This window comes from Aethalodelphis obliquidens, unplaced genomic scaffold (genome assembly GCF_003676395.1).
Source record: "Aethalodelphis obliquidens isolate GAN/ISIS:26980383/991018 unplaced genomic scaffold, ASM367639v1 scaffold37, whole genome shotgun sequence".
NCBI classification, from domain to species: domain Eukaryota; kingdom Metazoa; phylum Chordata; class Mammalia; order Artiodactyla; family Delphinidae; genus Aethalodelphis; species Aethalodelphis obliquidens.
The window spans coordinates 526,242-539,295 of record NW_020837981.1 but is presented as its reverse complement, the minus strand read 5'-3'; the positions used below and the strand labels follow the sequence as shown (position 1 = coordinate 539,295).

At 52.8% G+C, this 13,054-nt stretch overlaps 1 protein-coding gene across 1 annotated transcript in view; it reads right to left on the bottom strand.

Moving 5' to 3' along the window:
• Positions 1 to 1,594: 1,594 nt before the first annotated feature.
• Positions 1,595 to 13,054, bottom strand: part of MMRN2 (multimerin 2) — an 18,260-nt gene continuing 6,800 nt past the window's right edge. The window contains exons 2-7 of the mRNA XM_027129669.1: positions 10,260 to 10,388; positions 10,066 to 10,172; positions 9,886 to 9,966; positions 8,975 to 9,139; positions 7,017 to 8,798; positions 1,595 to 4,135 (exon numbers count right to left, since the gene is read on the bottom strand). Coding sequence (XP_026985470.1) covers positions 3,750 to 4,135; positions 7,017 to 8,798; positions 8,975 to 9,139; positions 9,886 to 9,966; positions 10,066 to 10,172; positions 10,260 to 10,388 — 2,650 coding nt within the window. The 3' untranslated portion in view covers positions 1,595 to 3,749. The remainder of the gene's footprint in view (positions 4,136 to 7,016; positions 8,799 to 8,974; positions 9,140 to 9,885; positions 9,967 to 10,065; positions 10,173 to 10,259; positions 10,389 to 13,054) is intronic.

Sequence of the window (13,054 nt, the reverse complement as noted above, 5' to 3'; positions counted from 1 at the left end):
AAGGTGATACTCACCTAGTTTCCCTACTGTGAAGTTACTGTTTTCCCTTTGTAATTAATATGTTACCAGAGATACTTTGAGACTGTTTTAACATCCATTGATAACTTCTACCTGAATCAGTGGTTACAAAGTGGTGATTTTCTGATTCCGTTATTACATTTACATTTATTAATTGGCATTCTGCTACAAGGAGTAAGTCTTCTGTTCTCGTTTATTTTTTATTATCAGTATGGACTCTTATTCAATAAGTTATAGTCAATTAGGTCATTTTTTGTTTTGAGGCTCAAATTGACCTAGACTTGGCTACTGGGAGTTCATCAAGGTGGCGCCTGAGTCCTTTTGACGCGTGCCCATCATTTTTGAGCACTTCTCACTTTGGGGCACATGAAGGTGTTCCAAGCTCATCTGGTACTTTCCTTGCCCCTGCCATTGAGTCAGCCATTTCTCCAAGGCACTTTGGTTCCTTTTAGGGAGGATGATATTTGGAAACCAGGATCTGGGTGGCAAATAATCAATTTACATTTCCAGTTTCCTGTATTTTTTCTAGAGATTTATATATTCCAAAGTTTTCAGTTTGGAACCTCTTGTCCATGAGACTAGTTTTCCACAGACGTTTAGCAGTTTGGAGTAGTTGCTCATCTGTGTATTCGTCAACCCCTGCTCACCCCAATTCTGTGTTCCTCAGCTTCCTGTTTTTATCAAGGAGTGATGGGACTAGCTGTTAGAGCAAAAATAAGTAATCCTTTGCTCTCTTCTTACCTACTCGAGAGGATTCAGGCTTTCCTCACTCTGCTTGTGTACCTTTCCCCTTCCCCAGAAAAGAGTTTTGTCATTGTTGGGCTAGGTTTGGGGGAACTTCCTTGATGAAGGAGGATAGAGGAATGGTGCTTAGGCTAGAGCTGGGAGAGGAGTTGGTGATGTTTTCGAGAGAAACATCATGGGAGACCAGAGGAGCTTCAGAGTATGAGAGGAAAGGGGAGTTTTGAGAAGCATTTTTTATAGACCATATATCCTCTTCACGGTGTTTCTGAAATAGGGAGTTATTTTGACATGTACTAGTTTGTGGAGGCACAGCTCTAGATTCACTCCTGGGAGTCTTGATTGTGATAAGGTTACATGTGTCTTCTGGGTGTGGGAGGTTCTTGCCTCCAAGTGTCAGTAGCTGCCCTGTAACTGAGAGCTCGGGATTGACGGGCACCGCTCTAGCTCAAAACAGAGGCCACTGCTGCCTGCTGCTTAGCTCAGACAAGGGGCAGCTGGGACTGACTGCCCACTGCCTTGACTGCCTCTCCTCCACGGACCCCTCCGGGTGTGTTAGGGGCTGAGTTTGAGTTTGAGCTCCCCTGAAATCACTCCCATCTCTCAGATGTTTTGAGTTATGATTTCCTATTGCTGTTTCATTTTCTGCTTGTTCCTTTCTACTTCCTATTTTCCAGGAATTACTAAAATTTCCTGACCTGCTTATGGTACTCTTTGTTGTTTTCCAATGATATTTTGGAGTATTTTTGTGTGTATTTTTTTTCCATTGGGTTTGGGAAAGTCTGATACCACTCTGTGCTCAGTCATTGTCTTGTTCTGGACACCTGGGTAACGGCGCACTCAAACAGATTCTCCACCCAGAGATATTAATGGAGATAAGAAATCTATCAAATGAACTTCAGAATTCTTGTTAATCTGGGGTCCTAGTTATTGAAGTGTTTAAACAGAAAATTTACACTTAAACTTGATATTAAGGTTTTGTAAAATTTGCAGTGAAAGCACCCTATTTAAAAGAACCGTTGTCTCTCTAGTTCTCACCCCGGAAAATTCTGGAGTGACTTATCCACGCTGCTGGCCAGTTTACCAGTTAGCATTTTCATTTATAACCTCCCTATTGAATAACACTAGCCATATGAGGGTTGCAAGACATGTGCCCCTTATAGAGGAGATCAGTTCACTCTGCTTATTATATGCAGTAAATTCCAAATGAAAGTCTTAAATGCTAAGACTGTATTTACCCGCATGTTTCCATTTAGTCATCAGCACAGCCTGACCAGTAATAGCAGGACTGAGCAGAAGACACAGCGTTGTCTTTCTAGCAGCAAGGGTGACCTGGTACTGGCTTTCCAGCCTTTGGTCAGGAGTGGCCCAGATACATCACGCCTTGGGTCAGGATTGGTCTTGTAGCTGAGCTGTACCGGGCAGGAGGCCCTAGCCAGAGGGAAGGGCAGGTAGGCAAGAGCCAAACCTGTGGTCAAGAAAATAAAATACCAGGATACTTAGAGCTGTCAGACTAACCACCTCATACTACAGATGGAGATGTTCAAGAGAGGTCGTGATTTACCCCAAGGTCAACCATCAATGGCAGAGTGGCCCGGCATATTGTTCCTTTTAACACGAATATTTCAGCACCTCAAGCACACCAAGCTTAGTGGTAAATAAATTCTAAGGGACAATTCTTTGAATCCGTGAGCCCAGGGAAACAATGAGAAGGGCTGGGAACCCTGACAACCAACTCTGTCCTTTTTCGTCACCCAGACCAATCTGATTTTCGTATGGAGAGAGGTATATTCAACAAATACTGAATACCTACTACCAAAATAAAAATGTTTCCTGACAAGTAGATGACTGCTTTCTCAAGCCTGTTTGCATCAGGACCTGTAAGTTTTTGAAAACCATGTACTGGTATTGTAGGAATAACCACCACTGTAAGCCGTACTGTCTAATCCAGTATTCTTGTGGATACTGGGGAAGCCTCTGAGTGTTTTATGTCGGATTAACTGGAATTGTGAAGTCACATATGGCCTGGAGTAATGAAAATCACATACCAAATAGTTTGATTTTGTCCCAAATTTCTAGCTACTTTACCAAATCCTTTTGCTCGCCATCCTGGTTTGCTCTGCAAACCAGGCAGAGATCTGAAGGACTTCACTTTACTCCAAAGTTGATAATTGTTGAGGGAGATTTTTAGTCTGTCTTCTCTTCCCTCAGCTCCCTTCCTGGTTAGAAATGCTAATAAGAACTAGGGTGGTCATAAGCTATTGGAGGAAGCAAAAAAGGTGAAGGCTATACACATTTTAGTTCGTGTTTGGCATGTCTTGGCCTTTACCCAGCATGAGGCAAGGAGAAAAAGAAGTCAAATTAAAGTTACAGATAAATTCAAGGAAGGACTGAAACTAAGGAAAAGATACTAAGTTTGTTTCGCTTGGTTAGCTCAACCAGGTCTTTGTCTCCATTGTTGACTGACAGATACCAAAACAGGTTGGTTTTCTCCTACTGCCCTGCAGTGCGTGGAGACTGGCTTCCAGTATTGGCCAAAATGTCACTTCCATTTAAACATATTCTTTCTAGGAAAGAATGATTTTCTAGCATAAGATGAAGGAGAAGAGGAAGCAGGAGAAAGGTTTAAAGTGTTATATGGAAGTTTCCAACCACAGGAGGAGCAAAACACCAAAGAAGCTATAGAACACAGGGTACGGCCAAGAGCTGGAATCCAAGCCATGCCGCCTCGGAAGGCACGCCAACCCAAGGTTCACATGTCCCCGGACCAAGTCTTGCCCGGAGAGAAGCATTCCAGTCCTTCTCATCGTTAAAAAACAGCCAGACCCAGTGCGTCTAGAGGGAGGTCACAAATACCACGTTGTCTTTGCAGAAGGTTTCCAGGGAAGAGCTAGACCAACTGCATGGTCTCCAGACCAACCCTGGCCTGAGCCCCAGGCCAAGGTGAGCTGGATAAGTCCACAATGTCTGGTCAGAGCTGTGCCTTGTACTCAGGTCTTGAATATCAGGAAGCCCCCGAATGCAGTGCCTGGAGGGCTTCTCTTCATTATTGATCCCTGGGTTAGCTCAAACCATACTCTCTCACCCTTTTGCAGCTCAGCCATGGCAAAGGTCGTTGCTGGGCTCCCACGCCTCTGCTCCTTGGTGGTATAGACAGGGGTCCGACGGTGACCTCCAAACACCAGCTGCCCGGTGCCTGGCCCTGGGCCGAATTCAATGCTCACTGCAAACAGATAGACCCCACGCTCAGAGGCTCGAAAATAGCCATGTTCAGGGAAGTAGCTGCTGCCGATGTTGATGTAAGTAGTGTTGAACTTCACTGTCTGCAGAGCGTCTGTCCCTTCTGAAAAGCTGGCGTAGAAGGCCACAGGGGAGCCTGGAATGCAGGAGGAAAGTGTTAGTGGCTCAGCCCCTCACTCCCTCAGGTGGAAAATTATACCTGCCTTCCTCACCTTCTTAACATTAGAAATAGGTCCCATTTCTAGATAACCCAGATATTCCTAATAGCAATGTATCTTGGGAGCTAACTGGCCAATTCTCAGTATTTCACTAGTTGAGAGAAAGGAAAATACAAGTCTGTTGTCTCTACTGGTGCACATTTTAACAAAGCACTTTCTTGTTTGATCCTTCTTTCCAACATCCTTGAGAGATAAGTACCCTGATTGAGGAGACTTTGAGTCTTGCATGGTTGACTTGCGTCCGAGGCTAGATGGCTTATCAGTGGCAGGCGGGGACTGGAACCCAGGTCTCTGACTCCCAGATTCCTGCCACCTGCTAGGGATCTTGAGATACCAGGGGAAAGAGAGAAAATATTACCTATCTGCAAAGTAGTAATGCTAACCCTGGTGAGATAGTTAAGGAATGAAGGGTAGCTCCTACTGGATGTTTAGCACAGGACCCTAGAGAGAGAAGGAAAATGCAGGTGGGACCAGGGAAGAAAAGTCTTTTCAAGCTGGTCATTTTAATGTTTTCAAAATGTTGCTCAGAGCCCTGGGATTACAGAGGGGGAAACAGGCCCAGAAAGGGAAAGCTTGCCCCAGACGACACACATGACCAAGCTGGGAGCTGTGGATCTCCTGACCTCTGGTACTCTTCCCACTTGAAGCACTTTAGCCAATCTAAGGAGGATGAAACAGAGAACACAGGCGAGCGGCCCGCCAGGCCCACGCACAGGCCTGGAGCGAGAGAAGACACTCAGTGTAGAGGAAGGAGCCAGCCGGGCTGCCTGGCCAGGAGATGGGATGGGAAGGCTGAGTCCTGCTGGGCTCCGGCCACGACCCTGGCCTTGGCATTGATGAGGTCATGTTCCTCACGTGCTCCCTTGTTGCTCCCTCAAGCTGCGGGCTCTCTGTGCCCCCCCCACACACACACCCCTCTCTGTTGAGACCAAGCTCCCCACTTCTCGGGATGAAACCAAGGCCTAAAAGAGGAGCAATTTGCATAGCAGTGAGTGACCTCGGTCCCAGAACTAGAGCCCCCGCTCTTTGGCTCCCGGTCCAACAGCATCCTCGTGAATGACAAAATTTTGCTTTTCTCTAGTTCTGGAAGATTTTCTGAGAGTTAGTTCCGAATAGCTGGGATTCCCATCTGTGTGAGAAAGACTGGCTCTGCAGTTACCCCAGCACCCAGGAGATGGCGCGCTCACCCTGCCGAAGCAAGGCCGGCCTAGCGTGCCCTCTGTGGAGCGTCACGGCCAGCCAGGGGCCCGACGTGCTCCTTGGTGGAAGGGTTGTGCTTCACTGATTTGCCAGCAGGCGGACTGAGAGTGGTCTTCCCTGCAGGGCGCAGAGTCAAGCCCTTTGGCCTTCCCATAAGACAAATAAGGGGGGATTTTTACTTTTAAGGAAAAAAATTTTTTTAAGTAACAAAATATTGCAGTGGTAAATCCAGATACCTAAACTATCAGGCAGTTGAGGCCTTGCACCACTCACAAGGGAGAAAAAGATGTAAGAGTGTAGGTAGATACAGCCTCAGCCCTGAAAATGCTGGAGAAATGGGGAAACATTGACTGGTTTCTACCAAATGTTAAGCCTTGTGCTAGGTTTTTGGTAAATTTATCTGCTAGTCTTCCTGACAACCCTTTGATGAAGGTAGTGGTTCTCCATTTTACAGAGGAAGAAATTGAGACACGTAAGTGGTGCTAGAGCCTGTGCCATGTCCACTGCTCCCAGGGAGACACTGGCCTCAGGGCCATAGTGAGGAGTGAGTGGGAGCAGGGCAGGCTTGCGGCGGGATCCTCAGCAAGGCCTCGGACTGCCCACGTGCCAGGCTACACGAGGATATAGACGGCCCAGATGGTGGCCTTGTACCTTAGCCCCAGGTCTGGGTGAGAAGGCGGCCGTAGCTCCAAGGCCAGCCTCTCCGGCAGGGTAGAGTCACTTGAGGCACAGAGTGTAGGGGTCCACTTTTCAGGGCCATACTCGGGGAGGGGCTGGGAAGGCTAGCTGCTCATCCCTTCAGCCTCAGAGGCAGCTTCCCAGGGCCCTGCAGAGGCCAGTCAAGGGCCTTTCACGGGCGAAGAGCCAGCTCCCTAGAGACAGCCAGACTGGGTTCCTCTGTGCCGCTTACTAGATGTGTGAGCAGGACAGTTGCCTGACTAACCCTGTTTCAGGTAAGATGGCAGCAGTGATAACGCGTCATTGAGCTGTTGTGATAATTCAACATGGCAAAGCCCAAGAAAGGCATTGTGGGGGACCTGGCTCAGAGCAGCAGCACGGGTCCACTATGTTAGCAGAACGAGCTCCTTTTGGGGCCCATGGCTTTCCCCTGTATTCACCTCTTGTGGGGTGCTGCCCATGGCAGAGGACACCAGCCCCTATCCACACACTCACTTGTATACAGGGGAAAGCTTAAAGAAACATGGGGGGTGAAGTGGGGTCGGGCAAAGAGCTGAGCTGGAGGGATTTGAGGGTGTCGTTATGGAGGAGAGAGAGGCATCCCCCCTCCCTGCTCTACAGTTAAGAGTGGCGGGCAACCACTGGTGTATATAGGAGCCTCAAGCATCTCCGTGCTGGGGCTCTGCCTGCTCGCTGACAGTTCAGTCATGTGACTTCTGCCTCCTAATACTCCAGGTGGCTTAAGGGGCCCCTCCCTAGTCCTAAATAGAAGGTGGGTTAAGGGCAAAGCCAGTCCTGAGTAGTGGTGACTGATGGCCATCCTGCTGTCTTTCACCCCGGCCCCCTCTGAGGCAGAAGCGCTGTTGGCAGAGAGCACAGTCTTAGACTCCCCCAGCCTCCTTCCCAGGCTGGACAACTCACCTGCGTCCCAGAGCACCGGCCCTTTGACATGCGCATCCTCCAAAGACTCCACTTGCTTCTGTTCCCTCCTCCTGGGAGCTTCCAGACCTTTCTGCTGCTTCTTCCCTTTCCTGCTCAGTATGGCCTGCAGCTTCCCCAGGTCCAGGCTGATGTTGGCTACCAAGAGTTCTTGAAAGTTCCCAAAGAGGCTGTGGAAGAGGCGCTGGTGCCGCTGCAAGCCGTGCTCGGTGGTGGAGAGCTTCCCGCGAAGACCCTCGAGGGAGCTGTTGAAGGAGGAGGCCCAGGAAGCCTCGCAGCACTCGCCCATGCTCTCCATGTGGGAGCTCAGGCGCTGGAGCTCCTGCGCTAGCCCAGCCAGATCCGGCCCGCCGGCCGCCGCTGGCGACGCGTCCCGATTGGGCTCCAGGCGCTCGGCCTGCCCGCTGGTCCCCGAGGCCCGTTCCAGGGCTGTCACCCGGGCGGCCAGCGCGTCCCAGCCGAGGGCCTGCTCCTGCAGCCCGCTGGCCGCGTCCAGCAGGGCGGTGCGGATCTGCTCGTAGCGCAGGGGCAGCGGGCTGGGCGCCTCCTCGGACATGTCTTCCATCACTTCCTCCCCGAAGAGGGCGGCCAGCACGGCCTCGTGCCGCAGCGCGTCCTCCAGCAGGGCCGCGAAGGATCCGTGCAGCCGGCGGATCTCGCGTCGCATCTCGCCCTCGGCGGCCCGCAGCGCGCTCACCTCGCTGCCCAGCGTGCGCAGCTGACTCCGGAGCCGTGCCGCGTCGGCCCGCGCCCGCTCGGCCGCCGCCTGGTGCGCATCCACCGCCAGCGACAGGGCAGCCACCGTGCCGCTCAGGGCCTGCAGGGAGGAGCCGTCCCGCTGGCGCCGCTCGTCCAGGCTCACCTGGGTCTCTTCCAGGGCACGCGTGGTGTCCCGCTGGCCCTCCCGGATGACATCCAGGTCAAAGTAGAGTTTCTGGCAGTTGCAGTCCTTGACGTACTTGATGAGGTCCGCGTGGCCGCCCTGCAGGTGCTGGAGGGTGAGGTTGAGCTCCAGGAGCTGCCGCTCCATGTCTTCCTTGTTCTCCTCCATGATCAGTGACTTCTCCATCAGGATCACCCGCAGCTCGCGCAGAGCTGTGTGGTTCACCTGAAGCTCCTGCACCTGCCGCTCTACCTTGCTGATCTGTTCGTAGGTGTCATCGGATTCCAAATACAGCTCCTTGATCTCATCCACGTGCTGGGCGAGGGTGGCCTTCATGTCTGCGAGGGTGCTCTGTAACTCCTCTTCCCTGTGGGCAGTGGTCACATGCAGTGCAGAGAGGTTCCTCTGCAGCTGACCCAGCCTGGCCTGTAGGCTCTCTGGTTCCGGCCTCGCTGCTGCCCCTGCTGCCACCAGGACCAGGCTGCCATTTACCCCCGGGGACTCCTGGGCCTTAAGGAGCTTCTTCAGCTTGGTGTCCACATCGGCCTGGACCTCCAAGAGGGACTGGTGCAGGGACAGGTGCTGGGCATGCAGGTGGCCCTCCACATCCTGCCGTAGCTGGCCCACCCTCTGGGTGTTCTCCTGGACCTTGGTCTCAAATTTGGCACCAAGATCCTGGAAGTCAGCTCTGGCCACAGAGCTCTCCTGGATCCTCTTGAGGGCCTGTCGGTTGGCCTCCACATCAAGAGATAAGTTTCTTATGGCCTGGGAGAGGCTGTGCAGGCTTTGGTTGAAGCTTCTCCACATGGGGCTGAGATGTCCTTGCAGGAAGGTGTTGATGTGGGGCAGTAGCACTTGCTCCAAGGATCTGCCGGGAAACTCTACAACAGATGCACGTGTTTCCACAAGCCCTTTGGGAGCAGACAGCCTCCCCAGGGGGCAACTGAGGAGGCGGGGGGGGCGGGGGCTCTGAGGTATGGGCCTTCCTGCTTGCCCTCCCACTCATCCCCTAGGATGTGACTGGGCTCTTCCTCAGCCCATGGAACCTGCCACTCACCAAGCTCTGTCTGATTTGCCTCAGTTATTGCCACTGTGAGGTTGCTTGCCAGGGCCTTCCATAGGCCTGGGAGGCTGTCTGCCACCTGGTGAATGTCATTCTGGAGATCTCCCAGCCGGCGTTCCTGCTGCTCCACCATGTCGCTGATGTCTGCATCCCGGTGGCCTGAATACACATGAGACATAAGTGTCTAACTTCCCAGGCCTGGGCAGAACATGAGGTGCAGAGAGGAAATTTGGGGATTGAAACAGGGAGCTGTGTCCTGATGTCCTCTGAGCAGGAGCTTAGAAGCCTTTAACTCCAGAAGGGCAAATGCATGACAAGTGGGCCCTCACCCTGCCCCCTAAACCCACAGCAGACATGACTAATCCACCGTGGCACACTTTCCTCCTCAGTCACAGGGGCACGGCTTCTCGACATCATTCTAGTCAGCCCTTGTCAATAGATAGGAGTTCACCGCATGATGGAACTTATTCCCCATCCCAACTATGGCCCGGCCTTGAAAGCCTCACCAGTGGTGTCACTTGGTGGTTCTGCTGTGCTGATCATCACCAGGGACAGCATGACTTCCTGGCCCTGGTTAGGGGGACTGTGGGGAGGCTTCTCCCAGGACATGGGAGCTTATGCAGTTCAGGGGGCAAGGAGGGTGCCAGATGAAGCTGTCCTTCCCAGAAAATGGGGTCAAGGGAAAGGGTGCGTGTGCTTGGCCAGCAGGCAAGTCACTGAGGGCCCTGGAACCTGGCTGCCTTGGTGTGGGGGCAGGGTGACACAGGGCCACAGAGGGACCCCTGCTGATTCTGGGGACATAGCTTCTCTGAAATGGCACTACCCTGTCAGAGGAGAAGAGCCCTGGGCACATGGGTTCTTTCTTCCCGCCTGTCCGTCCTGTTCCTTCCAGGAAAGCAGCATACCAGGTTCAAAGTCAACTGGCCCATCCCAAGGCTCCTGGAGGCTATCACCTGGATCTTCAGGCTCAGGAATCGCCCTGGGATCTGCAGAGAAGCATCAGATGTTGACACCAGAGGTCAGAGGGGCTGCATGACCTCTGGGGTCAGAGGTCAAGGGGGAAGGGGGATCACAGGGAACCCTACCGTGGTGCTGGCAGTCGGGTCCCACAAAGCCCGGGCAGCACCTCCATGCCACGGAGGCCAGCACCTTCTGCTTGACCTGGTACACCGGCTTGTGGGCCACGCGGTACCTGCGGGAAGACGGCTGGCTCAGCGACTCTAGGGGGAGCCGGCACAGGGCCTGGACGAATAGCCCACCCTGCTGCACCCCGACTCACATGACTTTCACTTTCTGGCAGTCTGGAGCCCCGTGTGGACATGGCTGCTGTGAGTGGACGAGGAATTTCTCTGTTTTGCAAGCAGCTACGAAGGTGACCAGCCTGGACTTCTGGTAGGGACACCAGTTACTGGAAAAAAGCCAGAAGAGAGGGCTGCTGAGCCACACCCAGGCCCCCCACTTCTAGAGGTCAGCAGGGAGCCAGTGCCGAGCGCCCCGCCCCCTCCACCGCCCCTGCCTCTCTGCCCTACCCAGTCTGGGGGATTCTGGAATCCATTAGCCTGAGAAGGGAGCGCTCTGCATTATCCATTCCTCTGCTCCAGAGCAAAAGCCCCACAGACCCCGCCTGCAAGGGCACCTGCTCCGTGGCCTTCCAGGAAGCGCCCCTCACTCCCGGGTCAGCACAGAGAGGCTCAGGAGCCCCGCCCCCCCAATCACAGAGTTACCACCAGAGTCAGGAAGGGATCTCTGTTTCTTCTGGTGCCAGGGAGGCAGCATGGCGCTGCTGGGGCTGGAGAGTCCTGGGTTCGAATCCTTCATATTTTCTGGTTGTGTGACCTTGAGTGAGGCACTTAGGGAGTTTTCGTTTCCCGTCTACACGATGGAGATCATAATACTCTCCTCCAAGTGGGCAAAGGAGTATCAAGTGCCTGGCTCTTCCCGAGTGCCCAGTGAACACTGCTGTCCTGCCCGCTCTGGCGGCCCTGGCAGCCTGCCCCATTCCCATTACCACCCACATCCTTCCTCACCGGAGACCCGGCTGCGGGGAGGGCGCCTGCTCTGGTCGTGCCCCACCATGGCCATTGTGGAAATGGACTTTCAAACAGTTGTAGGGGAAGGTAGCCAGGCCGAGCAGTTCCTTCTGTGGAAAAGGCCACCCACACTGAGGTTGTAACGAGTGGTGTGGGGGTCACACGCGGCATCCTGAACACCCGGGAGGTCACCCTGCCTCCTGTGCCCTCCACCAGCGTGTGCTGCCGTGCATCCAGGGTGGAGGGCTGCTCACTGCTAGCAGAGCCCCAGCTCACAGATCTGGTGGCAGAGCTGATGCCCTCAGCAAGAGGTCAGAGGGCCCTTCTCCACGCAGTCAGCTCTCGGAGCAGAGCTCTCCAGCGTTGCAAGTGGTAATGACCTCCATGGCTCTGTTCGATGTAGCACCTGGTGAGAGCGGGTGCTGGGCTCCGGCTCAGCGCCAATGTGGAGGCTCAGACCTTCTCTTCAGGGTCCCAAGGGAGAGTGGGTGATCTCAGATGGTGTGATAGGTGCTAGGACCTGGGGAGACTTTGGGGAGGAGGGGATGATTAGGCTGCATCTTACGTGGAGGGAATGAGGTGAAGCACCGGGAGCTGTGACAGAGGTATGTGGCCCCACTGAGTTGCGGAGGCTGGGAGCGCAGAGGAGGCTGCCAAGGAGAGGCGATGGGGGTAAGGAGAAGCCAGACCGTGGAGGGCTTGAGGGCCCCCTGAGGACAGGGCTCCATCCTGAAGGCATGCGGAGCCGTGGAGGAGCTTAAGCAGGGAGGTGACATGAAAGAGCCACCCTGGTTCCTGGGTACAGAAAGGATGGGAGGGGGCAAGATGTAGGTGGTGGTGTCAGGTGGGAGATAATGGCAGCGTGGACTGACTGGACCATGGTGGTGGATTTCAGGAGAAAGGACCACATTTGTGAGATGTTGGGAGGCAACGTTCAGGGCCCTTGGTGATGGAGTGGCTCTCAGGCTGCGATTTAATTCTCTGGAGCTGATCTCTGCCCCGGGCCCACCAGGCACCATCACACAGGGATACTGCTGGGGACGGCAGTGGGGTGAGTTGAGGGGGATTGAGTGACTCTATCTATTTTGAGTGCTGAGACCACGCAGCCTGCCTTCCCACTTGGCTCCCAGAAGCCTGGCAGCTGGCCTTTACCCTCTTGGCAGCAGACTGAAAAAGCTTCTCAGAAAATTGACCCCACTTGAGGGGAAAGACTTAAAGACACTGACACCAGGGGTTCCCCTCAATGAACTAGCCCAGCAGAGCATCCTATAACAAAACAGATCACCCATCCACCCAGCTTCCAATCAGCTTCCCAGCCTCTCTTCTCTTAAGCGGCCAGACATCCAAGAATGACCCCTGAGGAAAATCTCTTACAAAAGTGGGAGGTCAAAACGAGCAAATGTAAGAAAATCAACTTGAAGAAAACCAAGACTGTGCAGGGAGAAAAGAACTTCCCCCCAGATTTGCATTAATATTCCCAGACTGATAAGAGAACTTACTGCGTTCCAGAAACAAGAAAAAGAAGCCACTTTAAAAAGTGGCTTCTTTTTGTTCTCTCACTGAGAGAACAAAAAAGAACCCTTGGAAATTAAAACTATAATGGTAGAAATGCAAGAGAAATTTAATAGAAATGTTAAAGCGTAAAGTTAAAGAAATTTCCCTAAAAGAAGAGCAAACAGAGATGGAAAATAGGACAGAAAAGATCAGAAAAATAGAGGACCAGTGTTGGGAATCCAACAGGAGTTGGATTCAATAGGAGTTGAATCCAATAGGAGTTCCAGAAAGAGAGAACAGAGGGAGGGGATCACTGATGAAAACAACCAAATGAATAGTCCAGAAGAGAAGGACGTGGAATTTCAGATGCAAAGGGCCCACTAGTTACCCACAATACAATGAAAATAAACGCACAGCAAAGCACATCGTTGTGAAATTTTGGAACTCTGGGAATGAGAATGATGCTACACTTTCCAGAGAAAAAAAATCAAGCCCCTCCCCAGCACACACACACACACACACACACACACACACACACACACACACACAC